This window comes from Polyodon spathula, chromosome 12 (genome assembly GCF_017654505.1).
Source record: "Polyodon spathula isolate WHYD16114869_AA chromosome 12, ASM1765450v1, whole genome shotgun sequence".
Taxonomy (NCBI): Eukaryota; Metazoa; Chordata; class Actinopteri; order Acipenseriformes; family Polyodontidae; genus Polyodon; species Polyodon spathula.
This window is the reverse complement of record NC_054545.1, coordinates 42,117,558-42,144,962: the sequence shown is the minus strand read 5'-3', so window position 1 is coordinate 42,144,962 and position 27,405 is coordinate 42,117,558. Positions and strand designations below refer to the sequence as shown.

Sequence of the window (27,405 nt, the reverse complement as noted above, 5' to 3'; positions counted from 1 at the left end):
CGGTGTTTATCTTGGGCCAAACAAACGTTTCCCTTAGATATTTTTTGAAATAACTAAATTTACAGTGAAATCTCACTATTAAGTCCATACAAGTGTGACCTTAATAGAGGGTTGTATTACTGCTGAGGGTACATCAAATCTGTTGACAAATTTCTATATCTGTCGAAGTGTTTAAGTGGGTACAGGTGCAGGAGTGATGCAGTGCATTATGAAACAAAGTGTAATCCACTTGGAAAGGTATTTTTTATTTATATCCAGGTCTGGCGACCAAATTTATTTGAATAACAAAACTACCCCTGGGAAGTACAAAACTGAATTAAATTTTTTTTTTAATTTTTATTTTTTTTATAGTTCTCAGCCTACCCACTTTATTCAAACAGCTCACTCCGAGGGTGCTTTAGGTATCACCTACTGAGATAAGTTTGTCATGGAAATCAGATGTAGCGGTGTATTGCTATGTTTATTCAGTAGGTGACAGTTTGGGTTTACAGAAAACGGTGGATGCTCATTCCTTATCATCATTTAATATTCACACAGTACCTGGAAGAATACAAATATTTGTGTAAAACTGATAACTTATCCGACATACACTGTAGCCAATTGTAATGAAAACACCAGGTAGAAGTTTGGTGAAGACTGGGGCAAAATCATGGCAGATTGGCCTATATTTTCCCCCCTATAAGCAAATCACAGGTTAATTGCCCCCTCCTATAGTGAATGTATTACAGGCAGTTTAACCCTTAGTGTCCAGCAGTTGTCAGATGGTGAAGGAAGTCTGTTTCATGGGTTGAGTGTGGAAACCAGCAGTCTCTCACATTGGGCATTCCAAACTGGTGGGAAAACTGTTGAAGAATCTAGATTCCAGTCTGTCTGCTACTTTGCCTTCTGCACTGTATGCTGTTAGAATGCATTAACTCTTAGATTTTATAGCTATATGGAGCCTTGAAGCCAGGCTTTACAGTATGATGTTTGATAACAACTGTAAATGTAAACTTTAGTATATTCTGAGGGAGTTGTAAATGAAGCGTTCAAAGCTGGCCTATGTCCTGGAGACTACTGCAAATTGCTTAGTATGCATGACCTGAGCCACCCACTGCTCTGAGATTCAGAACCAAACAACAGTAATATGTCTTTGGAATTGTAATATGACTTTGACATAAAACTGAGAAACTGCTTCAAGCTGACACATATTCCAGCTGTTGCCTGCTTCAAGGTTTTGGAAGATTTTCAACAGTTTTTGTATAGAGCACATGCTTTTGTGTTCACTTCATCTCAAGTTGGTATCCCAACATTCAAGTTCTGCTGACGGCTGCATAATGGCAGTTTTTGACCAGGTGGTAGGTTGTGTGCTTTTAAATTTCACAATAATGGGAACACCTCTAATTTCTGGCAGCTCAGAAGAGGAAGAAAATTACAGTATTCGTTTTGTGGTTTTGACATTGTTCAGAGAAAAAGGAGAACTTTCTCTCAGGCGTTGAGTGTAGAAGGTGGTCACGCTGTCAGTCAGAGGGCGTGAAAACTCTGTGTCAAGCCAGGGAATGGAAACCTGTCATCAGTGGAAGGGTTGTCCACATGAGCATCACTAACAGGATTCACGCAGTCGAGATGCTGAACTCCACATGAGCATCACTAACAGGATTCACGCAGTAGAGATACTGAACTTCCAGTGGCACTGGACATCATTTTCACACATGCTAGTTCCGGTGTAGGATCTCCATATAGATGAAAACATTTCGGAGCATCCAATACAGGAAAGAAAAAAATGATTTCCAAACAAGTACACCGCATCACACAAGCTAGGTCTTTTCAAATAAACTTGTTCAGTTTTTAAATACGAAAGAGTGTCTGTACAAAGCTGCAGTCTTTTTAATAGAGGATTACCTATTTTGAACTGCCAAATCTAGGAATATACCGAGTTAACTAAAGGAACAGATACTAAAACTGGCAGCTATAACTTGTGTAAACAGCTTATTTTTAGGCAAATTTAAATTTGTGTGGCAACGGACATTACGGCACCACTACGCATCTCAACCAGGAATGTGCTGGTATATGGTCCGGTGAACGAGGTGACCATTCGCAAGGAAAATTGTTCTGTTCTGAAAGTGGTCCTGCATCACTTGGTTACCAGTATATGATGTGGCCACCATCTTGCGTGAAGACACTACTGTTTGTCATTTCATTGCTGCAGCAAGGAATAACATGGGTTGTCAGCGTAGTGTGGTATCGTGCATTTTTTTTGATTAACGTATGAACAGCAAGCCTTGAATATGGCCCGTTGTGGTTGTTAAGCATGCTACAGTATTCCCTGAGAGCTGCATCGGCATTGCTTCCTTTTGCTGTTAAAAAAAACGGGACTGTTTATACCCACAGTACTGTAGTGTGGAAAGATGCGGCAGTAACCACAGTGGCGCCTCTAGTGACAGAAATTAATAACTGGCATTTACGTCCCCATGTTTGCTTCACCGTATGCAATTTCACCGTCCTTTTATGAGATATGGTGCGTTAATGTGGTAAACTTACTTGCTAATCACCCTGTATAATAAATTGCAACCAACCATTTTTTGTTATGGCTTCTAATTGGGTGCTAATGAAAGTATAGCTTAGCACCCAGTTGTCCCTATTTTGAAATCTGTTACTCAAGTAAATTGTCAGTATTATGACAGATGCTATCAACTTTTTCCCAGAGCAGAGCTTGATTTATTTGGTACAAACCCATTATGAATTTAATACATACTGAAAAGCAATATTTAGTTCTGTAATTGATTTGAATGGCATAATCACTTCACTTTATCAATTTATCATAAAACTTATCACATCAATTGTAAAAAAAACAATATAGTGACACAGCTTTTTTTTATAAATTAATTTTAAAACTAGAGTAACACCTCATTAGTTCTGTGAACATCAGCTGATAGTTACAATACTTAATTGAAACAGATAGAATATATGTATCATTTAAACTGTAGAACAGCCCAAACTTTATTATTTACAATCCGTTTGAATAGCCTTGCTTTAAAAAGGTAAGTTTCTATGCTAACACTTCCTCTCTGAAACTGCCAGGAAGTGGTTGAAATGCCACAAGACATCCCCCTCGTCAACAAGTGCTCTTTTCTTGTTTATCTGTCAGTCTGTGCTGATTGGTTCAGAAACAGCACATCAGTTATGTGTTTTGCTGCTGCTCCTCCGTGCCTCAATCGATGTGATTTATTATGGTGTGTAGCAGTGTTTCCCCTGTGAGATGTCCCTTCGTTTGTTGGATATACCGTGGTTGATATGATTGCAACGGCTCATAGGGGCTTTAAGAAACAAAACATGTTTCTGCCAACCTCATCTAAGGTAGGAACCCTACTGTGTTGTCTGTTGTTTGGACTTTTCTACATTGCAGCTTTGATGTAATCAAGACGTTGGTCTTCTTTCTGGGTTAGGGGTTTAATCTTTAGTCCTGTTGAAACAAGATTTTTAAGTAAACTGTTACCTAAAAGAAACATCTTTGTTTATATTTTATTCTCCCTGGAAATGGGGATATAGTCAATGTGCCAGTATGTATTTTTGTTTTGTATGTATTGGCGCATTTCTAGTTTTACTGTGTAGCGAACCGCTTATCAAATTGTGGTGAAACCTGCTGGCGTTATTCTTCAGCATAAGATATTAAGGCTTTTAGAATATCGGGGTATATGTAGGCACCTGTCCATTTATTTTTATGTATATCTGTAGAAGTTTATGCAAAGAAACTGTAACCAAATTCTTTCGGATTAAGAGTAGAATCTGGGATTTGCAATGGATTTAATTTTGTATTTGCAGCCTTGATGCTTTTAAATTAGTGGAGTCTGGTATGCATTCATATAACAACATTTTCTGTGCGCTTGAATTACATTTCAAAGTCACAGACTCAGTTGACTGAATGTAACATGTTAGAAAAGTGAATTAGTTGTCAGTAATATGTGACAGTAGGCTTTGTTTGCTTACATACTTTAAGTTCAACTTCTAATTGGGGCTATTACTGATTCCAGCTACAGTATACAACCCAGTCTGACACTGAATGATAAATCAAAAGATCACAAACAAGGAGAAAAATTGTGAATTTATTGAAATTGTCCTTGGCTGCTTATTGCATTTACCCCACATTATCTTATTGAGGCAGAACAAATCCAAGTGATTAATTCTATCCTCTGGGTACAAAATGGACTGATTTCATATAATTGTTTGTATTTTTTAGTCTCATAGTTGCATAATATTGTTAAAATTAAGAAGCAAGTTTGATTTGGGACCTATATCCTTTTTGTGTGTGTTGTTTTTTTGTTCCACAACGAGTATTGTGAAGGTCAAATTAATTATAGCTACTGCTTGATAATAAGGAAGCAAAACTTGGAGCGTGCATAGAAACTACAGTACTTTTATATAACTTGTGCTTATCTCAAAACATATGCTACATAGCAAAAGTGCACAACTAGTAGGAATTATAACCCTTTTTTAAAACCACCAGTGAATCATTAATCACTGGCTCAGGATTCATGACAATCTTCGACAGATTTTGAAAAGACAGTATTTTGAAATGAATGGGTATCGACGCCTAACTGTTGAAAAGTTAGCAGTCAAAGACTTAAGTCAACAGACTTAAATATGAAAGCTGAAAATGACTTCAATAAATACCAATGACAAGTTTGTAATGGAAAAAAAAAACACATTGTAGCCTACTTCACTAAAGTAAAAACATTAACCTGCTAACTTCCCTTATTTTAAAATAACTAAATAAAATAACTGGTTCTCTCATGTCTTTTGTCAATGAATAGACAACTATGTAGCCTATATTTTATTAATCTTGATTTGTAATCTCCACAGAAATGTCCAGCAGCTTCTGTTGCAATCACACCGCTGCTGAAGTTAGATGTTAATACAGTGCAGACCACGAGGGTCAAACAAATGTTCGTGTTAATGTGCAGTTTATTGTGTGGTGGTGGTGTTGTGTTTTTGTTTTTTTACCAATACCTATCTTCTGGCGTCCTCTGAATGCCTTTTCATTGTTTTAATTTCATTTTTAAACCATTTAAAGCAGGGGTTCCCAAAGGTTTGGTGATGGAGGGCCAATTTCTGGAGGTTGCATGGGATTGGGGGCCACACAAGAAAATGTACCACTCATGAAACGGAAATACGTCCCAAATCATACCTTTTTTTATTTCCTATACATTTTTGTATTTAAATTTGGAATGCATATTACCACCACTGCAACACCAGCAGCTTTTTTTGTTAAGTAGCCTATATTCAAGTTTATATTGGACTTTATGAAGCAACATTGGTTAATTCTGTAGGGTGCTGGAAAACTTTTAGCCACAAATATAATTGCAGTAATTCAGCTTAAAGAACACATATGCATGGGCCGGCACAGCCATGTTACATAACGGACACCTTACAAAATACTGACCTCACTAGGACACGATCATATATATTTGTCCATTATTATTATATACATTTAATTATAATATAAATTAAACATACCTCATAATGCTGTGATAGCATTACTGACGCCTGATTTTAAACCACACAATTGTCTGTACTGGATCATCATTTTGCTAATTTTCCAAACCACTGAATGTGGGTGCACTTACTGATATTTCTGTTCAGTTCAAAAACGATGGTAAATAATAAGTTGACTCCTGTCACTGTGGTCAGTGCTTTTGGCACACATTCTGCACACAGGGTAGATCTATCCTGATTTCAGGGTTTAGCTGAAAAGGCAGTCACCAAATTGCTTATTGTTTCTAGCAGTAGTTTATGCATTACATGAAGTATTTGGAAGGCAGAGGAATTGGAGTCAATTTTTATGCCCATTTCTTTAAAGCCGTAGCCTGTTGTAAATTGTAACAGCTTTTGCCAAACTGTAGGCAAGACAGAGCTCTTTCTGTGTGTGTCTCTTTTTGGTCCAAGTTTATACCTGACCCGCCTGTTTTCTTTTGCTTCTCTTACAAACATATTTTCTGCTACAGACATGTTTAATATTTTGTCATCTTTTTACACCATTTCTTGGCTTGATCTCTAGCCACTGTATATTTTGATTCCACCCCTGACCGTTCAAAAACAAAATATAATTTTTCCCAAGCAGGATTTTTTTTTTTTTCACCTAGCAACGCGCAAGTGGTCTAGTCTGCAAGAAGCACAATCAATCCTTATTGTTAAGGCACAGTAATATCTGCAAAACGGGGGATCAGGTTTTTTTCAGCTGGGCAGCGACGGTCACTTTGCCGGGCGGCCCACCTGGCAGAAAAGGCCTGGGGAGAACCCTGATTATGTAGAGATGTTTGTTCTCTGGAATCCAGTTTAAAGGAAACCTGTTTTTCTATGTGGTAAACATGCCTATTCGCATCTAAAATTCCAACTGCATTTAATAAGTAAACAGCAGGTTGTTTGAAGCGAGGTGGCTGTGCTGGATCGTACCTGTAGTACTGATTTAACTTGGCTACAACAGACTGGAATACTTTTTGTCTGCGCTGACTTTCCATTTTATTTTCTGAAAGCTGTTTATTTTACGTTCTGTTCAGCAGCCTCTGTAGTAGCTTTTCGTTTAATGTGTGATTCTGAAGCTAAATAGTGATCGATCGTATTTTCTCCAAAGACATATAACAAGATGTGCAAAACAATTACCTCATTCTGCATGTACAGTTTATTTGTGAAATATCTTGACCCAATCATCAGCCGAAATATATTTTTCTCTTTTTGCTTTGTTGTCCGTTTCTGGTATTTTACTTCCAATGCTGAAAACTAGATTTTAGCAACCTAAATCAAAACAATGCAGCACTGTCTTTGTTCCACCCTACTGTAGGTCATAGAAAAGCCAGTACAGATGCATTGATAGGCTGATTAAAACGTTGTTGTCGTTTTGAACAGCAAACAAGAACGTTAACTGCTTTGGAGATTTTTTTTTTAAATGTTATTTGTCTGTGTGTAATAGAAAAAAGGAAATATGTAGTTTGCATTGTGCAGTAGTTTATTTAAGCAAGGTTTCTTTTTTCCATCTCCGTACTTGTCCAGTATGCATTGGCCCCTAAAAGAAGTTAATTTCACGATGACCCCTGAATTTCACTTTTCTGCGAAATCGTGATTTAGGTAGACCCCTACTTATAAGATCACCAGTGCATATCTGCGTCAGTGCCAATGCTACATTGATGGTAAATATTGTTTTTGGGGTGAAATGGAAAACATCAAGCTTCAAGTTCTTTGATAAATGTTCATTACACAAATGTATAATAAATTACTTGGCAGAATTGTGTTGAATTAATAAAGTGATTGACAGAATGGGCTGAGAAACCCAAATCTACAAATCTCTCAGCTGGTCACAGTTGGAAGAAAAATAATAATAATAAAAAAAAAGGTCAGCTATTTTACAAATGTTTACTTGGTTTATTTTAGAAATGTCTTCTGTGATAACATTATTTTTAAAAAACTAAAATGCAATCGCCCTAACACTGCTTCAGACTCGTGGGAGGCATGAGTTACACAGCTGCTCTTTTGCCTGCACAGGACACCCTTCCTGGAACTTCTTTTCTCCATTACATGTTATTATCGGTCACAAAGAAGGAAGCACTGAAGTGGAGCTGGAATGACCTGTGTATTTTTTTATTGGAAATTTAGCACCCCTATTAGATTTCACAATATTCCAAAGCTTGTGTTGACTTTGGAAAACAATCAAATTGTGACAGGACTTATTACATCACTCAATAGGCTTGGATACAACTTACGGTTGCCAACTGTCTGGTTTTTGACCGGGCATCAGATTGTAAGGGAATTTGTATAGTGTCCGGTCGGTGTTTCTGCAAAAGTATGGCTCTTGCAATTTCCGGTTTTGAAAAAATGGAAAGTTTGCAACTCTAGTACAACTACTGTTCATATGATAAAAATACTTCGAGTCTTTAGTACCACTAGTGTGTTACCAGATTACATCAGTTGTAGTACAGATAACATAAAGTAAAATACTGGATGTAACTTGTGTTTCAAAACCTAAATATGTAATCTAATTCTACCTAAGACATATGATTTTAGACCTTCAGTAAGTGCTCTCCAGTTTTTAAAGGAATGGGTATTGATGATAGGTTAAAGATGGGGGGGGGGGGCCTTGATTGGCATTTAAAAATCTTAAGGGTTATAGGAGTCTATGATAAAAGTTTACTGTGTAGAATGTGACAGACAGACAGGATTAGTGCATAAGATGCCACATTTTAAACTAGGGCCTTAAAAATGGGAATAGATCAGGCTAGCATGTTTTTGAATATCAGCAATGAGAAACGTAACGCCAATCAAGTCAAAGGGTTATGGACCCTTGTCCGTAGAATGAGGACAAGGCCTCTTTGCACTCTTGGGCTGTTCTTTATTTGTTCAGTCAGTGTGACTCACAAGTCTCTAATTGGTAAAGGCTGGCGTTGCAGAAAAAGTTTGTTTATTAATGGAGTGATTCTGAAACATGAACTTTGTCACTTTTAACATGGCAACCATTACTGTGGAGGCTGAGTTATACCCTTTGAGATCATTGAATTACATGGTACAGTGTTTATAGAAAGTACTCCAGTCAATGCAGACAATCTTGTTAATCTAGTCGTTCTCAGAGCTGTGCACAGAAGACTAGTCTTTTGTGTCCTCAACACTGAAGAATGATTACAGTGCTACAGTTACCTAAACAGATCAGCCAGCTCAAACTACTAAACCTGTTCTTCCATGGACAGCTTTTCACTTAAGTTGAATTGAGTATTGAGATCCAATACTGTTTGTATCCTTACAAAGTACTTTTATATTGCATTTAAAGGCCAAGCTCAAGTTGTGGCCCTTTTCAGAACTGACTGTAATCTAACATTTACAACATGCACTTTGTGCACAGAGAGCATTGTTTCCTTTGCTTCCCTGACAATAATATCTGTTTTGTTCATAGAGGGAAAGCATAACTAGAAGTTTGAATTCAAAGTAGGAGGAAAATGCATGCATGCTGTATAAACAAGCTGCAATGTCAGCCAGGTCTCTTTCCAGTGTAACTAAATGCACAGAAGCGTTAACTGGAAGAATATAGAGTACATTCTGAGTTTTTATTGTAAAATTGAATAAAAGTGTCACCAACTTTAAAAAAATAAAGTGTGTCTTAAGCAATAGTTTGAATTCTTTGCGTGTGATAGAACCAAATATATTGAAGTATTTAAGTACCAGTACGACTTAAGTTAAAAATTGACTAAAAGTTGAGAATAGTGTTGAAAATAGTGCTGCTCTTTTCAAATAGTGGTGTAGTTTATAGCATTGTGCTGTTTTCTTGTGTTTCCTGTGTAGGTTCAGGACAGGAAGTTGTGTTCTTGCTGTGCAAGAATAATACTAAAAATGTGACTTGTCTACAAGAATAGAACTGTAGATGTATGGCTTGCCTTTGTTCTGTCTCTGTGAAAATGTTTTTTTATAGAGGTACTATGGTATCTGTCTGCATGTATTTCTAAATGTACAAGATCAGACCAGATGAATGTATTCATACCCAAAGCTATTAGTACATGGATACAAATAGGAGCTTAATATACAATGTACAGTACAACTGATAAATGTATTAGTTTCAGTAGAAATAATGGTGTCTTTGCACCTCAAATAGACTAAAGGTGTTGTACACATACAACATTATGTATACTAAGTAACCCACAACATAAGAATTTAATGGCGAGAACGGATATGAATTTTGAAAAAAACCAATTTTGAATGTTTTTGTTCATTTTTCACCATGGGAATAATAATAATACAGCAATACTGATGCATTTAAAGCCCCCTTCTTTATCTTGAATGACCCAATTTGCGTAAACTCAGAGATGCAGCTTTAGCAATACAACACAGTGTCTTACTGCTGGGTTATCCATATATTAAGTTAATATGAGTTGATTTCTATATGCTAGTGAAACCATTGTTAACTTGCATTGCATTTAATTTTTTCTTAGCCTTGCCTGTGTAGAGTGACACACTCTATTGGGTGTAAAACTGTTTTCGAAGTGTGAATTCCTACTAATTTATATTGCATTTTTATTAGAAGAACACTTTAAAAACATAAAAGAGATTCGGTCTTCTTTTACCAGGAAATCTCATTTTGACACCTTTTTGTTTCAGGATAACAAAAAGGAAATGCTTAAAATAATCATGCAAATATGCTATAGCAAGTGCTAGTTGTTGTTACATGTTGGTTTGCATGATCTGTCGGAATGCAGCAGCAGCTGCTGCTTGTAGATCGGGGCAGTGAGGGAGGAAGTTTGTGTTAAATTCACAGCTAAAACTACCTTTTGGTAAATGTAAAGAAATCAATTATGAAAGACTATAGTAAATTGTATCTTATTGTCAAACTGAACATGGTTGTTGTGGGACTATTGGGTATCTAATCCACAAAGCTGTCGACTGTTCAGTTGGTGTGAACAAATTTGCAGCACAGTTCTGCAAACATGTAACAACATTTAAAACCAAATGCACAAACCCTGTTGACGCCAGTGCTGTAAGCTGGCCATTGAAATGTGAAAAATAAATACAGGTTGGATTACCCATAAAGTATGTGTTTACATTATAAGGGACTTCAGTATTATTTGCATATAAAACACTTTTTCATCTGTTAATTTATCTCCTGTACTTTAACCATATCCCAGCTCACAAACCAGGGACAGAACCTGTTTCAACCAGGTATATCATGTATAAAATGTATGCATACGATAACCTGTACCTTTATTTTTATATTCAACAGACACTGACATGTCTCTTGACTTTTTTCATTTAAATACGTAAAGAAAGGCATTGGACCATGTGCATCTCTCGTCTATCCACATCTAAAAATATTTTATTTAATTACTGATTTGCATTTCCAGTACAGGGCCCCATTATGTTAACTCTGTTTCAATGTTGAATGAACAATGAATGTTGAGTGTCTTCACTGTACAAGTCAAAAGCCTGCAAGTGTGATAGCACTAACTCCTTAATATTTTGTCAATTAAATACACACCCTCACCTCTGTCTTTTCAGTCTGAATCTTGACGTGCATTCAACCAAGCTTCCTTGCTAGGAATATCTGTTAATAATAGGTTAATTTTCTAACAAGATCTGCTCTGCTATTGCATAAATGTATGCAACATGGTTTAATATCACTTTTGTCTTTTGAAACAAGTATTATGTAACATGCTGCAATTTAGTTCAGTTTAACATGGAAATCTAATTTTGGTTTTGTCTTTTTACTACAATATTTAATAGTTTAGCTTTATCAGAAAGCAGATCTTTGCCTGTCCAGTTTGTTTGTTTTCCACAAAGGCCAATTTAAGTGAAGAGAAAAAAAAGGCATGCCTTGATTTATAATTAAGGATGTGTTAATTGAGTCAAAATAATAATAATAATAATAAAAAAAGATCCACATTTGTATTACAGCTTTAAGAAAAGTATCTCCTTGGTTAAGTACATTGTGAAATACTGTGAGAAAGTTTTGGGTGGAGGTGGATGTTGATCACAGCAATGTGACAAAATGAAGGAAAAGTGATAATTTGTTAAGTAATCCGCAGAGCACTCCCTCCATTGTTCTGTATTTGACAGGGCAAATAAACCGAATTACTCCTGGAACAAGTGATCGTGCCATTTCTAGACAACGATGTTATTTCTAAAAAAAAAAAAAAAAAAAAAAGTCATTTATCTATGTTTTGAAATGGTATTAATGCTTTTTTCAGTTGAGTCTCATTTATAAAAAAACAGCCCAAACAATATCCATCCCAGTATAATAGTGTACATAGGTGATCGTTAAGGTTCATGAGATATTTTAGAAAACCATCTTACTTTTCCGCTATGTACAGTCTTTATCCAAAACATTGTATTTTATTTTAGTTTGGGTCAGTCTTTGCAGTAAATTCTATAAGGAGTAATCAATTTTGATTAGTGTTTACATTCCCAGCAAGAACTGTTAGTGGTTGTAGATTTTTAAAAAATTAATAATAATAATAAAAAAAAAAAATCATAAATTAACTGTTTTGTATTTCTGTTCGCTATATAGGTCTCCAATTGTGCAGTTTTGAAAGAAACAGACATTGTAGAACATGTTTAAAGATAAAGAAGTATCTGCTTGCAAGCCTTGTTTTCAGATAGTCTAGTCTGGTGGAAATAGGTAGTTCCTGAAAGGAAGGCAAACAGACAACATACAGTTGGCATATATAGCGCTGGAGGTCATGTTTTAGGTTATGTGTTTCTTTCAAAACTACACGTTAAAACCAACACCATGAATAAAGTGCGTGGTAGGCAATTATAAATTTTTAGCCACAGCCACTTTTAGTATGCATTAAACTAAAATTAATTCATATGAAATTATCTATTGTTTTGTTTCAGCTTGTAAGTGAGAATCCAGATACCGCTGTGTATGTGAACGTTGCTGAGCTAAAACAAGAAGCTTCCTGGGTTTCTCCCACACCTCATCCCACAAAAAGACATTTGTCTTCAGAGACTCAGGACTGGGAGGTGCATACAGACGAGGGGAGCGGACAGGAGTTCTACTACAACCCGGCCACCGGAGAGACAACCTGGGACAGCCCGTTCAGTGACCAGGAGGAGGCTACTGAGGACCAGGACCAGGACCAGCCCCCCCCCACCCCCTCTCCCACTGCGAGCCCCCGCGGCAGCACGGAATGGGAACAGCACCTTGACGAGACCAGCGGCCAGTACTACTTCTACAACCCCCTTTCCGGAGAGACTTCTTGGGAGCCGCCAGACCAAGAGGAGCCGTCCTTGCTGCATCACATGGAGGCTGAAAACCAGCCGCAAAGCAGGGTATGTCTTTATCTTGATAAGCCATAGCTTGGGTGTTTTTAGAGTATTTTACAGCAAGGGAATCAGTTTGCATTGTGTCAATCACCTAGCTGTGGTTACCCTGGGAAATGAGAGATTGATACAATATAAGGTTTTGAACAAAGCACACCAACAAACAATGATAAACACCAGATATTTACGTATTTGGCTCAATCATAAATTCTCAGGCAATTTGTCATAAATTCATAAATTATGAGGTAATCCCTAATTTTTGAAGCGGGTGCTAAAGAAGAATGAAACAACTGTAATCCGAAAACAACATACAACTTTAGCTAATCCGAAACCCAACTAATCCTTACTTACAAAATTCACGCTGATAGCAGTCATAGAAAGCCACCTTCAATATTGTACACCCGTAGTGCTGTGGCAAACACAGGATTTTCATGTTTGGATATTCGCTCATAATTTAAATATTCGTTTGGATATTCATTTGTTCTTCCATAAAGTAATAAAAGCCGTTGTATTGCTCTGAATGCAGGCAGAGACAGCATAACAGCAGCATTTAACACCTTAAAATAGAAAAATATCCCAGGAGTAAAGAGTAAGTTGTGTAGGACTTGCTTACCCCAGTGAATTAACTACAAAACAAAGGATGCCAACTAGCAGTTCAGGTTAAAGTTGACAATGCTTTTTTTTTTTTTTTTTTTTTTAATTCCTTGCCATTGCCGTTTCTTCACAGTAAACGGTGACCATTGACATGCTTTCATAAACTAATAACATGAGGTTTCCTTTTGCCTTTTTGTAGCTGAACAAGCAAACAAACTGAAATTTAACTTTTAACGCTTCAAATAAAACAAATGTGGAAATATCGTTGTAAAGTGAAGGGGGAAAAAAACTTGCTGTTTTTGGTTCTCTTTTTTACGTTCCGCAAGTCACAACAAAGTATATAAATTTATAACAAAATTTATGGTCTATAAAAATGACTACACAGCATTTTCAGGAAGCTGGGTACTGTTTACGTGAGGTATTTCAGTCTCATGAGATTCTGGCTCGCTGTGAAGCAGCACAACGCATTTTTGTCCCAGATGGCTTTCCATAGAGATCACTAAGGGTGCATAATCTGCTTTGTTTACTTTTTGCTTTCTGAAATTTTTTAAATAGAGGCTCAAGAGCTGCTGTGTTCATACATCAGGAAATGGGACTATATGGTAAAGGGATATTGCAGCTGCCAGTCTCTGCTCTAACTCAGGAGTTTAAGTGTACCAAAGTTTGATTGGAAATGACATTGGTAGAGTCACATGATGAATGTGTGAGGGAGGCAGCACCTGTGTTGAAAACTGGAAGAAAGTGGGCGGCAAAGGAAGCTGTGGAAGATGCAAAGGCTGCCCTTCGTATCGGTGATATCATGGGGCAAGTACAGCATGGAAAGAGGAGGCCTTGGTCTCAATTCAGCTCCTCCTACATGGCACAAAGCAACCCCAGCTCAACGGAGGAAGCTGGTAGTCAACGAGGTGCAAAAGCAGGAGGAGAGGATGAGATGGAAGAGTGTGGAACAACTCAAGATTGGCTGGCAAGATCTATGGACAGTGGAACAGAGCAGGATCAGTTTGCTCATCGGGTCAGTATATGATGTTCTCCCATCACCACAGAACTTTAATCTATGGGTAGGAGAGGCTCCGTGGTGTCCTTTGTGTTCATCACCAGCTACATTTAAGACAAGTTTTGACAGGATGTAAGGTGGGTCTTAGCCAAGGACTGTCCTTGGCGTCATGACCAGGTGCTGCGATGTTTGGCCTTAACATTGGGAGAAAAGCGCAGCATGACCAACAAGTTGTCACAAATTCAGGCAATATATGATACACGAAGAACAACATTCCTCCATCCAGGAGAGCAAAAAAGGTACTCATCTAGGACAACTGGAAGCTGCTAGAGACTGGAAAATTCTGACAGATGTTGGACAATGGCTTATTTTCCCACTTGAGATTGCCACCACTAACCTTCGACCTGATATTGTCTTGTGGCCTGGATCAGCATGCCTTGTTCACCTGGTAGAGTTAACGGTGCCATGAGAGGACGCTGTGGATGAGGTGTATGAGAGTAAGAAACTTCGGTATGCTCATCTAGCTGCTGAAGCGGAACAGCGAGGATGGAGAGTCCAAGTTTACCCAGTGGAGGTGGGTTGTAGAGGATTTGTGGCGCACTCCGCAACCCGGTTCCTCAGAGACATCGGATTTAGTTGTCAAGAGTTGTGACACATTGTGAGTAACTTATCTGAAGCAGCAGAGAGGCACAGCAACTGGATCTGGTTGAGATGAAAAGATTCTGGTTGGGGACCTCAAGCATTGTAGAAAGAAAGCAAGGATCGAAGGTGCCCACTTGAAGACCCCAGAGAAGTACCCAACTTTGCTCAGTCCAGACGGTTGTCATGCTGATGTGCTGGGGAGGCCGCACTATGGTTGATCCCTGGAGCCAACATTGCAGCCGTTGAGTGTGCTGTTGCTTCAGGGAGGCAAAATAGGCTGATCCCTGGAGCCAGCATTACACTTCAGCCATCAACACCAGGCAGAAGGATATCTACATCATCAGATGGAAGAAAATGCAGAAGGAGCACCTTAGTTTACAGTAAAAGAAGCTATGTCTTAGTTGGTGCTTATTTTGCTGAGAGCAGAGTCCAATATCAGCATGAAGTTTTAACACCTACTTTCATGTAATGGAAATCAGTTAGTGTTTTATAGTTATGGATGACAAATGTACTGAGGTTTTGTTTAAAAAATGGCTGAGGATTATATGAAGTGCTGCCTTAAGCTTCACAATTATTATTCAGATTACATTGTTTGATTTGTCTTTTTTGTAAACCTATAATTTTATTATCATTAGAATAAATCCAGTATAGTTCACCCCTGACACTTTGTGAGGGGCAGTTAAAATCGCATACCTCAATGATGTCTACATGAGTTCCCAATTCTACAGATACATATCCAGCTGACCTGGGGTCAGTTACAATTGTAATTATGTAATTTCTAATGAAATGTAATTCCAATGTAATTGTAGTGAATCTTGGCACACCTATGTGTTCCACATAATTAATCATTTGCAATTCAATTAAACACCTTTCAATCTTAATCATTCACAGTTCCAGTCTGTATTTCGAATTGAGCAAACCATATTCTCGTATTTTCAGCCACATTTAGTAACCCCAGTTGTTCTAAAAAAATAAATAAATGTATGTGTCTATATTTGTACCTGTGATTACTGCTGCTTGGTACAATGAATAGAGTAAACATGTTAATGTGTGTAGCTGTTTATGTTAGTTTTTTGTGAATTGTAATTACATGTACTCAGCAGATCTGTGTCTTGTTTCCAGCCCCCTCTTCCAGAAGAGGATTATCCTACATTCTCTGAAGAGCAGGATGGAGTCTCTCCGAATTTGTTAGTCGAAGACTATTCCACAGTCAAGAGAGACCGGATCCCCCGGGTGAAACTCGACACAGACACGCCAGAGGGTTGGTCATGCGAGATAGACAAGGATGGACAAATGTGCTATACAAGCAATTGTACTCAAGAACAGGTAAGAATAAAACCACCTCTCTCTCGCTCTGTCGCTCTCTTTCTCTCTCTCTGTGTGTGTGTGTGTGTGTGTCTCTATATATATATATATATATATATATATATATATATATATATATATATATATATATATATATATATATAATGGGAATGCACTCCACTCCGTCCTGCAATTGTGCTGTAATGAAAGATTTTAGAGTAAAAAAAAAAAAAAAAAAATCTAAAATCATATTGCATGTCCCTTAATGTTTTATGCATTTTCAGTAAGGTCAAGTGGAAATTTCAGTTCCTGAATAGCTGTAGTAACGTACAGTTTGAATGTTACGCTTTGAGAGTAAAAAGAGTTCACACAGTTAATTGCCATAATTTATCAGGAGTTAATTTGCACTTGGAAAAGGAGGGTTTTAATTAACGAAAAAAGTATTTAACTCACCTTGAAACAGTATTTGCTGAGAGGCAGCAGTTGCAACAGATGTAAATGAGCTTGAGTGCTAGCCTGAGATTGACAGACCCCGGCTGCAACGCTGACGATTCAGAGAGAGGGTGTACAGGACTGGAGTTGATCTCATAGATTTACCAGATGACAATCTAAAAACTTGATTGAGTCTGTAACAGGCATTTTGTCGACCTCAGACTCTGTGGGAGAACCTTGAATTGCCTAAATTTCAAACTAAGTACCTTCAGTGTAGAGTATTCTCAGTTTCCAATTAAAACATAAAGAAATAAAGAAAAAAATCACACAATTAATCACATCTCATTCACTTCCTTTCCTAGTAATCCAACACTGCATGATTTAAAGACAACAGGCTTCTTCAAAACTTTGTTACCATAAAGAGCCACACTTGGAAATTTGTGTACTCATTTCGGACAAGCCTATATCCTACCGAACCGCAAAATTAACATTCAACATCAAACATTACACCAAGACTATGGCTTTTAAAACAGCTACAGGATGAATACATCCCATTTCAGTGTGCTGCTGCAGAGAAGAATTTGCTGTAATATTTTGCAATATTTGCATTGTGCAAAGCCACATGGACTTTTATTATCGCTGAATACAACAATGTCATAATGTTTCATAACAGTGGATTTTAGACGTTCCCCTGTACTCGGTCAGCCTACATACAGACAAACCTGCTTTATGTCAGGATTGCTCTGCAGGCGTAATTCGTGATATAAGCCGAGTTTTACGTTTGCCTATGACGACACATTATGAGTGTGAGAGGAAAAAAAACAAAACAAAGAGAACTAACGGTCAATTAAAGAGTAGTGGTTTAATACTTAACATTTAGTCATTCTTTACGTTTAAACAAATGCATATGGTTTACTACAGGACAGAAGTTTTGTATCATTAACTGGAACGAAAGAGTTTTGTGTTGTTATTTTTTTTGATAATCAACATTATGATAATGAGGTTCAACAAAAAGTCTTGTCCCGAAGCATGAACACTTTCCTTTAAGCCTTTTAACTTCTCACAGAAACTGTCATGGTAACTGTCATGGCTACCATGACAAATGGACTATTTTGGGACCCCAACTTTAGAATTTCACCAATCTCCGTTTTCATTACAGTTCTTTTCTTGAACAAAACAAACAGGCACATGGCCAAAACAAACGGGTGAATAAAAACAATACAAACACTTTACATCTACCCTGGCTTCAGGCAGAGCCACCGCTTCCAGTAAAACATGATGCTCCACTTCCCTAAATACCAGCACACAATTCTCCAACATTAACACTGACATTAACTCTAACCAACACCATTAGCACTCTTTTATATACCCTGTGACTGGTTCCTAATTAATCATCACTTATTCAATGTAAGTCTCCAGCCACATTCCCACGTGTTTCTGCAGAGAGGAATTTAACCCCCTCTTTGCCAACCCAATATTCCCCACACCTGTGCACCGGCAGGCCTTTCACCGTGCCACACTAATATATGCTAATGCTTGGTTGGGCTATAACCTAGTTATTATTTTTCTCCTGTTTTAAAACAATTTGAATCGCTAATAACTATACTTACTGTTTTATATCACAGTGGATAAAGTCAAAGGATGATCATGGACAGACCTACTTCTACAAGACAGATGGATCCAAATCTCAGTGGACCTTACCTCAGGTAATGGCATACCTAGATAAGCCATGGTGTGACATTCATTACCATAACTGTGGCGGTAATTTTACAAGCCACAACTCAGAGACCATTTGAAGTACTGACAACTCATGCTCTTTATTCTGCATATACAGTTTTTAACTGTGTGTGTTGGTATCAGAAGAACTCCAACAGTCCTAAAATCTCTTTAAGAGTTAAGAAATTTTAATTTGGCAGAGCTTCTAGCTAGGACTTATTTTTGCTTTTAAAATCTGTTTTTTTTTTGTGGTGGTTTCCACAAAGTGCACTCTATACTGTAGTATGCTTAATAGTCTTGAACTTTTTGTATTATTCTGGCCCTATTAGCAGTCACCTCAGCCCAACCAACCAAGAATAGGGAACGGATATTGCCCAGATAGCAACATGCTGATGAAGAACTGGCGGCACACGATGGCTCCAGTCTCTCGCATGGGGTCGTGGGACCAGGAGGACACCGCGAGTGTAAGCAAACTCTTCTAAACAAGCGTAGAATGCTCTTTCAAGAGGCTAACCTGTGAACAAAACAAAGATAGGCAGTTTCGAAGGGAGTGTGGCTGTCATACGCAATGTTTAAACTTTTTTTATTTTTTACATATTATCATATAAGGTAAATATGCTAGATAGCAGTGTAAATAGTGGTTCTGTGTGTGTGTAATTTTTAGTCGTAATTTTTTTTTTTTTTTCCAGACCACATCTTAAATTTTAGAAATATACTGACATACAGAGTATCTAAAGCCTTTAGATGTACTTCCGTATTGATCCAGTTATTAAACAAAAAAGTATACTTAATTGTATAATACACTGAAGAAGCAGTAGCTGAAACATGTCTACTTGACTATTCGTATACTTAGAATTCTGATTTGAGTGTTTTTAAAGTTATATTAGATTTGTATATAATTTCTGGAAAAATTAGGGTTTAACCATACTTTAATAATAATAATAATAATAATAATAATAATAAATAAAATCCATTCTGGCTGCAACTGTTAAAACACAGAATTCAGAACTCTGACCTTCTAAATCAGTAGATCAGAAAAGGTGTGGATATTGCACTAATAAACTGCTCATGCTCATAAGGAATTAAAGTCCAGCGCTTGTAACCTGAAGGTCCCCTGCTGAAATCGCACCTGTGCCACTGACTGACTCGCTGTGTGACCCTTAGCAAGTTACTTAACCTCCTGCAGATGAGATGTTAAATGAATGTCCTATTGTAAGTGACTCGGCATATAATGCACAGTTCACAGCCTGCCTCTGTAAAGCGCTTTTTTTTTTTTTTTAGAAATTTTTACCTACGCACAGAAGAAATGTGTCGTCTGAATTTGGAACAGAGGTTTCGAGTTACGGAAACTCTCTTGAAACCCCACAGCCTGTAAGTATTTAACAAAAAACAAAAAAACAAAAAAAATATTAACGATGTGGTTTACTAATTTTATTGCTGCATAGTGAAGAGAACGCAGTTACTAAAATGTACAAAAACACATGTTCAGTGTTTTAACCCTTTTAAAGGCTAGACCTTCTTTTGGCCTGTTTAATAACATTCGGAGGCTTTCAGGAGCAAATCCTGGATTTCAAAAGATACAGCAGTGGTAATACTAAGTTTTTCCTTTTTACAGTAAATGTATTCCAATCCAGTAATATTCCTTATCCAAAGCTTGTACACCAACTACAGTAAAACAGCTGCAATTTTTCCAATCCTGTTTTTGCTCCTTTTTTCAGCATGCTAATAAGATAACTTGATAGAAAGCTTGTAGCCTCCGTTATAAAACTGTTTGATTGTCCTTTAAGTTCAACAGCCTGACAAAAAAAAAAATCTGCCTACGAAACCCATACACTTTAATACAATGTGGAAAGAGTGAAGTTACATTCAACGTAATAAGCTACATGCTTTTACAGCTGTAAAGCCTCATTCATATTTTGATTTTTCTTTGCTCTTCAAACACAGCTAATTGCTCGCATGCAAAATCTCAGCTGTGTTCCTTACAGCTCATGATGTCATTGCTTTTTTTAAAAAATGTAATTAGCAACCAAGTAGAACACAGGAATTGGAATAGCTCTGAGGCACAGTAGATGACTGCAAAAGTGCAAATTAGGGTATTTGGATAATGCTAGTGGCCTTTTGCCCTTGAATCCTGTGATGTCATTCCACGTTATTTGTGAGTGTCTGCCACAGTGTGTAAGCAAAGCATGCCTATGGTGCACAAAGCATATGAAGTGGTACGGTGACAGCTTTTATTAATACCTGTTGAGTGTTATTGTGCATTGAACTGTTAAACTTAGAAATAATTTCAAATTAATTTCCAGTTTTCACTAGTAGAGGTGGTACAACTTGGAAAGCATTTAGAATTATGCCAAAATGTTTAACGGTTGTCAAAAATATGCAGGCCAAATGTAGGTGATGCCCAAGAGTCAGAGGTGGCCAATCACAGATTTGGAGGGCTATTCCCCTCCAGGTTTAACAGGTAAAATTAGATAATGAACTACCTCCAGGTCTGGATGGCAGTTTTCTTGGTTCAGTTGAACAACTTCTAGCCTGGTTCGAGCAAAGACCACGAGTGGAACTGTCCACCAGGACTGTGATTGTCCACCCCTAAATGTTTCCATCACAGTAAGTGTACAGTTTTAAGCCATTTTGGTTCATATTCAATATTTCTTTTCTGTCTTATCTGTATACAATTCAATGATGCACACACACAGTCCTACACGGAACTACATGTTGCAGTAATTAATACAAAATGACAGATGGCTTCTCCAAGTTGGCTTTTCTGATGATTTTCAAACATTCCCAATACTGTGTGTTAGTTTAAACGTTTAGGAAATTAAACAGAAAATAACAACTCAAATTTTTGCAATAATATCCTTTAGCATTAACGGAAGTCTACTTTTTGTGTTTTAGTTGTATGAAGAACCATTTAGCAAAGTATAATTTTTAATGTTATTTTTCCCACCTTTTTTTATTTTTCAAAGGCTGTTAAAAACAGTCATAGGAGAAATGCCTCTGATTTTAGTGCAGTGTTTGGGCTGGGGAACCCTATGGACTTCCTGCAACGCCACGTCAGTAATTTATCCAACGAACAAACCGTCTTGTACCTTCTTACTTTGACTTGGTGGAGAGACTCTTACTAACTGGGATATTTATTTATTTTTATGAACGGGGATACTCAGCCTAACTTGAAGCGCTTGTAATGCTTATACTAACTTAACTTTCAGAAGGAACTCAACAGTCGTACTTTATTAATGTTGTATGAAAGCATTACAGACCATTGTGGCTTTTTTAAAAAAAATATAAACTCACAACTTGCTGTTACTGTACATCCTTATGTGGCAGGTGTAGTATTTATTTATGTTACCTGCCTAATATCCGTGTTCTTTTCTGATTCTCTATTGCTTTAAGTCACCTTTTGAGTGTGATTCCGTAAAGAATCTTTGTCTGATTTTCAGGAAGGTGGGGAAACATTTTAGTGTTGCACACAACAAATATGCTAACCCCACCTCACTTCCCCATAATCTACCTTGACTTGTCTAAATTAAGTGTTTGAGGTATACTTTTTTTATATATAAAGACAAATGATGAGATCAATTTTTTTTTTTATATGCAGGGATTCAAAAAGTAATGTGTTGTACTGCTTTCAATGGCAATACCTAGTGATTTACAGTTTACATTACAACAGTTTCTTACCACTTTTTAATTAGAGTATCATTTCGAGTACCTTATCTAAGCAAAATAATGCTTGCAAGGAAGTTGTAATGCAAAAGAGAGACTGGAAATTTGTTTAAATGCATGGTTATCACCACTTTTGTAAAAAGCAGTGGGGATTATTTGCCTTTTAAATGCTTTGTTTGCAAGCCTGCTTTGGTGGAGGATTGGTTTTATAATTTTCTATATGCTTTACAAACAGTAGTCATTCCTGAGATGTATATACTGCATGACAAACAAAATAACCTATATCATATTAGGCTTCAAAAACCATATTTCATTTTTGTGGGTTGTGAAGGGAATGTCTTTTTAAAAAGCACATGCTCACATTGCTGTCATGAACACATTCAGTAAACAAAAACCCTAGTTTGTTTGTTTGCCAGCATTACACATAATATGCTTATACCAAGAAGTATAATTCTGCAGCACATTGAGTTTGTTGCATTGTATAGTCATATGAAAGAGGTACTGTAGTTATTTAACCATGATATTATTGAAATTATTGTCTAATTTCCTTGGGTATAAGTTTCAGACGTTTCATTGTAGAGAAATGATGTTACACATTCATTCAAACTGCTTCAATGCACCCATGATAGGGGTATACCAGTGTGCTAATCAATACATGTTATTACAACTTTTATAAAGTTACTACAACCAAGCTAATGGAATATGGTTATGAATTTGTATTTTTCAGGAGAGAAAAAATAAATGTTTTTTTTTTTAATTTCTTATTGGGAACGAATACATGCTTCCGTATTTTTGGGTCTTATTTTAATAGTAATTTCTCTTTCAGTCAAATAATTTGGAAAAGGCAGGCATTCTTAACAAGACAAAGATTGTCGAGAATGGAAAGCGACTCAGGTAAGAGGAATGAAGCAGACAGTTGGATGTATAATAACTATATGAACAAATGAACAAAAAATATGTATTATTCACATCAATAACTACAATAACAAAAACCACATGAAAAATAGTGGTATGTGTCTGAGCAGGTTATATATTTAAGGCCAACTGGTATCTAAAAGACACAAATGTGGTCAATTCAGCAAATAGTCTTGCAATACTCTATTTTTCTCATTTGATTAAAAGTAAATCTTACTTGTTTATGCTTTTAATGAGGGACAAAGCATTAAAGCATGTTAAACACCAAAAGTGGAAGTTGGATTTTAATAGTTTGCATCTCAAGGAAGTTATTAGGAGTGGGTTGTACATGGTTGATTTGAAATTGACTATTTCCTGTTTTATTCCAATACAGTTTGCTTTTATACAGCGCTCATGTGCGGCATCCCTAGGGCAACCACCCGGCCTTAATTTTGCAGGATAGTGCCGAAATGTAAAGACCAAGTCCCAGGCTTAATGCCTCTGGGATGACATTTGTCCTGAATTCCTAGACATGTGCAATCTTACAGTTTAGTGTCACAGTCAAAGCATAGCATATACATATATAGCCATAGCATAAACGTACGTAAACATACCCCAACATAAGAAATGGCTGATGTCCCATTTTTGCATTTTGAAAAGGTTGTCACCCTAGGCATCCCAGGGTGATTTATGTTTTTAAATTTGGTTTAAAAGATTTGACTATGCCAACATTCCTGATATGACTTGGGACGGAGTTCCAAAGGCAGGGAACAGAACAACTAAAGGCTCTCGTCCCTCCTGATTTTTTAGGTGACTTTTAGGAACTACCAAAAGTTCAGCATTCACTGATCTTGGACTAAGTAGGGGGGTTCTGAAAAATATAGCGTTATACGTCCCCACGTGTTGCTACAACTGTTTTAAATTACATACCTGTAATTTTCTTTTCATTGCTAACATCTGCATATACAAAATCCATGAAGGGCCTTAAGCAGTAAGGAGAATTTTAAAACCAGTACTGAATTGAACAGGAAGCCAGTGCAGTAATTTAAGAACCGGAGTAATATGTTGTGAACGACGTGTCAGCACTCTGGCTGCAGCGTTTTGAACCAGTTGGTGCTGACGTAATCTAGAATCGGGTGGCCAGACAAAGCATTAGAGTAATCTAACCGGGAAACAACTGAAATATGGGGGAACCAACATCTCTGCATCTTTAGCAGATAGAATGCATCTCAATTTCTCAACGTTCCTCAAATAATAAAATTAGACCTTTTATAACAGCATAATATTTAGTGAATGGCATGCTTCTGCTGCTGTTATGATTTAACTACCATAGGCATGCTGATACCTTGGAACAGGGGCGTCACGAAATGACGAGAAACCAGAAGCTTGAGCAGTCAGGTCTTTGCTCAGATTACTGGTCATTTGAATGATGTAACCCATCAGTATTTTCACCAGGTTTTTAAAATGCCACAGTTACAAGCTTTGGCCATCTAATGGCAATGTGTGTGATGAAGTGTGAGTAAATAAGCAAACTTTGATTTGTGACCATTTTGCATTTGTACTCCACAGAAAAAACTGGAGTTCATCATGGACTGTTCTGCATGGGGGAATTCTAACCTTTTACAAAGATCCCAAATCTCAACAAACTGGGACCTTGGTAAGACATAACCTGCCTTTTAAGTGCTTCAGATGGAAATATACAAAGCCTTACTCCCTAATTGTTTTCAAGTGTATTATGATACTTTATATGTCCAGTTATGAAGGAACTTTGAATGTGCTTGAGGCTATCTGCATCTAGGTCATGGTAACCTATTGTGCCAGATAATGAAGAAAATTAGATTTAGAACCGTGAGACAAAAACAAGTTATTCCACATACTGGGAATGTCGCTCAGCGGATAAGGCAACTTGATTTCTTTCTTTTCTTCACAGAAGCAGTCTAATCAGATTGTCCCTGAGTATACAGTAGAATTACGAGGAGCAGTGATCGGCTGGGCATCGAAAGATAAATCCAGCAAGAAGAACGTGTGTGAGGTAAGACACAAAAGACATTGACACTTTGTAGAAACGGTTGTCTGCTAAGTTACTACTAATTTGTTTGCTACTGACTATCTTATGATTTATGAAAAGTATAATTTCTACCATATTAAAGTCTTAGGAGAAAAATAAACCCGGTACCCCATTAAATGATCTATTAAAGAAAGGAGAGATACACTCATCTGTGCAGTTGTTATTTCAAATGTTATTTATGCATTGGTTTTCTTTGCATGGTATGCAAGTATTTTTGATACAGTGATTTATAAATTATGTTATGAACCAATATAAACATGGTCATTTGCCACCTAATTGTATATTTTCCCAAACTAAAAAGCGAAATTTCTGTGCGACTAAGTTATTCACCACCACACAGTATAAAACGTTTGGGTGCAGAATTAATTTTGGCATTTCTCTACGCTCGTACAGTAAGGCCAGCTACAAAGCTATGAATAATGGTCATGCTTGTCCTTGTGTGCTTTCCTGTAGTTGAAAACCCGTAATGGCTCTGAATACCTAGTACAGTACGACAAAGAAAGTATCATCGGCGATTGGCATAAAGTCATAATGGAGACCATCAGGAAGCTGGTAAGTGGATTATTTCACTGTGTAAGAGTCGCTGGTAAAAGGGAAACAAGCTCAAAATCACGATAGGCATATACTTCTAGCATATACTGTATTAATATATTGCACCCCATATAAATTAGTCAGTCTGGATTTGTAAGTAATGTAAACCTGTCAGTTCAGAGTTCAAGATGTTTTTTCTTAATGTATGGGTTATTTTTTATGCATTTTGCGCTTCAGTAATACACAGGCAAGTAAAAACACAGACCACAAAATGTAATGTTTTTTTTTCTTACTTTGTAGGAGTATTACTGCCCCTGCTGTCGCACAAGTTTAATCACCAAGCATGTTCTACCTATTTTTGTTTAATTAAATGCAGCTCCTGTTTTGTTTTTTTGGCTGATATGTATGATGTCTTGATATGTTGGTTTTGCTGCTGCTGCTGTTCTAGGGTCCAGATCTTCCTTCGGCTGTAGTTACACCACCACCTCCCACTCCACCCACCACCCCGCACCCTACCTCCACCGACCACCCCCACTCCCCCCGCACAACCCACCTACGCCCCCCCCAAATCCCTACCCCCCAGCCCCTTCAGGCCCACCCGACCCCCCAACCCCCCTCCAAAACCCAACACCGCCGACCCCGTGCCCTCAAACGATGATGAAAGTGTGAACGAATCCTTTGGCAGTGAGAAATCCCCAAGCGCCACAGACAAAGACGAGAAAGACAAGAAGAACCGCTGTAAGTGTGAGCTAGCCCTGGACTGAACTGGAGATGCACACCCCTCTCCAGCAATACACAGACTTGAACGCCTAGCTCACTAAATATAATAGTGTTCCCCAATAGATAACAATAGGTAATCTTCCTCCTTCAAATACACACACATTCTATTAATGAGGAATCCATCTCACAAGTGCAGTGATTCATTAGTGGCACTTCTTTTTGGAAAGGAGATGGAGCAATCATTGGCCATTCCCCTCTGACCCCATCATCACTGACTGTTAGGGTGACCAAAGTTGGTTACTCCTGTTCTTTGTTCCAACACTGTTCTGAATTGTTTAGTTGAACCTTTTGATCCTCCATCCGTACCCTTAAGTAATTAACTATGTGATTTTGCCTGTTAAACCTGGAGTAGAGCGTGATTGTACGCCCCCGGTTTAGACATTCCAGAATAGATACTCGGCTCATCTTTTAAATACAATGTGTTTCTTCAAAGCCAAGACCAGTAATACATTCAGTAGAGCACTGCAGAGTGGGCAGCTGAGTTTGTAACCACCTACATGTGTATGCTGGAGTTATGACAAGCAGAATGGCATGCGACAGTCAAATTACTATAAAGCATAATTAAAATAAATAAATAAAAACTAAAGTTGAAATCTCTTTTAAAAACTTTTGTATTTCCAATTAACTTTTTTTTTTGGATCAAATTATTATGATGATTTTTTTTAAACACTGCTTTTTTTTTTTTTTTTTTTTTTTTTTTTTTTAAAAGCCACAAGACAAAGTCTGTCCAGCACACATCCAGACACAGATCCGAAGAAGGTGCGCACTAAACTGAAGAAGTTTCTGCAGCGCCGTCCAACGCTGCAGTCAGTCAGGGAAAAGGGGTACATCAGAGGTAAGCTGATTTAAAACAAGAAGGCTTGTAGAATTTTAGCCCAGTCCCTGTAACAAAAGCTGTATGTGTGAAAATTTCTTCTAAGCATGTGTTTCTAAGAACAGAACTGTTTTCTATGGAAGGGATTTTAAGAGAAAAGCACATATGCCATCAGCTATGGGATTACATATTTTTCTCCTGGGT

The 27,405-nt window shown here is 37.4% G+C and overlaps 1 protein-coding gene across 5 annotated transcripts in view; it reads left to right on the top strand.

Moving 5' to 3' along the window:
• LOC121324131 (rho GTPase-activating protein 12-like) overlaps window positions 1–27,405 on the top strand; it is a 54,339-nt gene that overhangs the window by 18,479 nt on the left and 8,455 nt on the right. Inside the window, exons 1-14 of one of the 5 annotated variants that reach the window (XM_041265632.1) lie at window positions 3,177–3,336; window positions 12,340–12,777; window positions 16,121–16,324; window positions 18,361–18,441; window positions 18,781–18,915; window positions 19,733–19,822; window positions 21,418–21,504; window positions 22,941–23,008; window positions 24,578–24,665; window positions 24,939–25,040; window positions 25,530–25,628; window positions 26,056–26,074; window positions 26,259–26,345; window positions 27,097–27,222. In XM_041265632.1, coding sequence (XP_041121566.1) covers window positions 3,274–3,336; window positions 12,340–12,777; window positions 16,121–16,324; window positions 18,361–18,441; window positions 18,781–18,915; window positions 19,733–19,822; window positions 21,418–21,504; window positions 22,941–23,008; window positions 24,578–24,665; window positions 24,939–25,040; window positions 25,530–25,628; window positions 26,056–26,074; window positions 26,259–26,345; window positions 27,097–27,222 — 1,687 coding nt within the window. In that variant the 5' untranslated portion in view covers window positions 3,177–3,273. Of the gene's footprint in view, window positions 1–3,176; window positions 3,337–12,339; window positions 12,778–16,120; window positions 16,325–18,360; window positions 18,442–18,780; window positions 18,916–19,732; window positions 19,823–21,417; window positions 21,505–22,940; window positions 23,009–24,577; window positions 24,666–24,938; window positions 25,041–25,529; window positions 25,629–26,055; window positions 26,075–26,258; window positions 26,346–27,096; window positions 27,223–27,405 lie in introns of those variants that run through there. The other 4 variants (XM_041265630.1, XM_041265629.1, XM_041265628.1 and 1 more) reach the window with 4 other exon arrangements.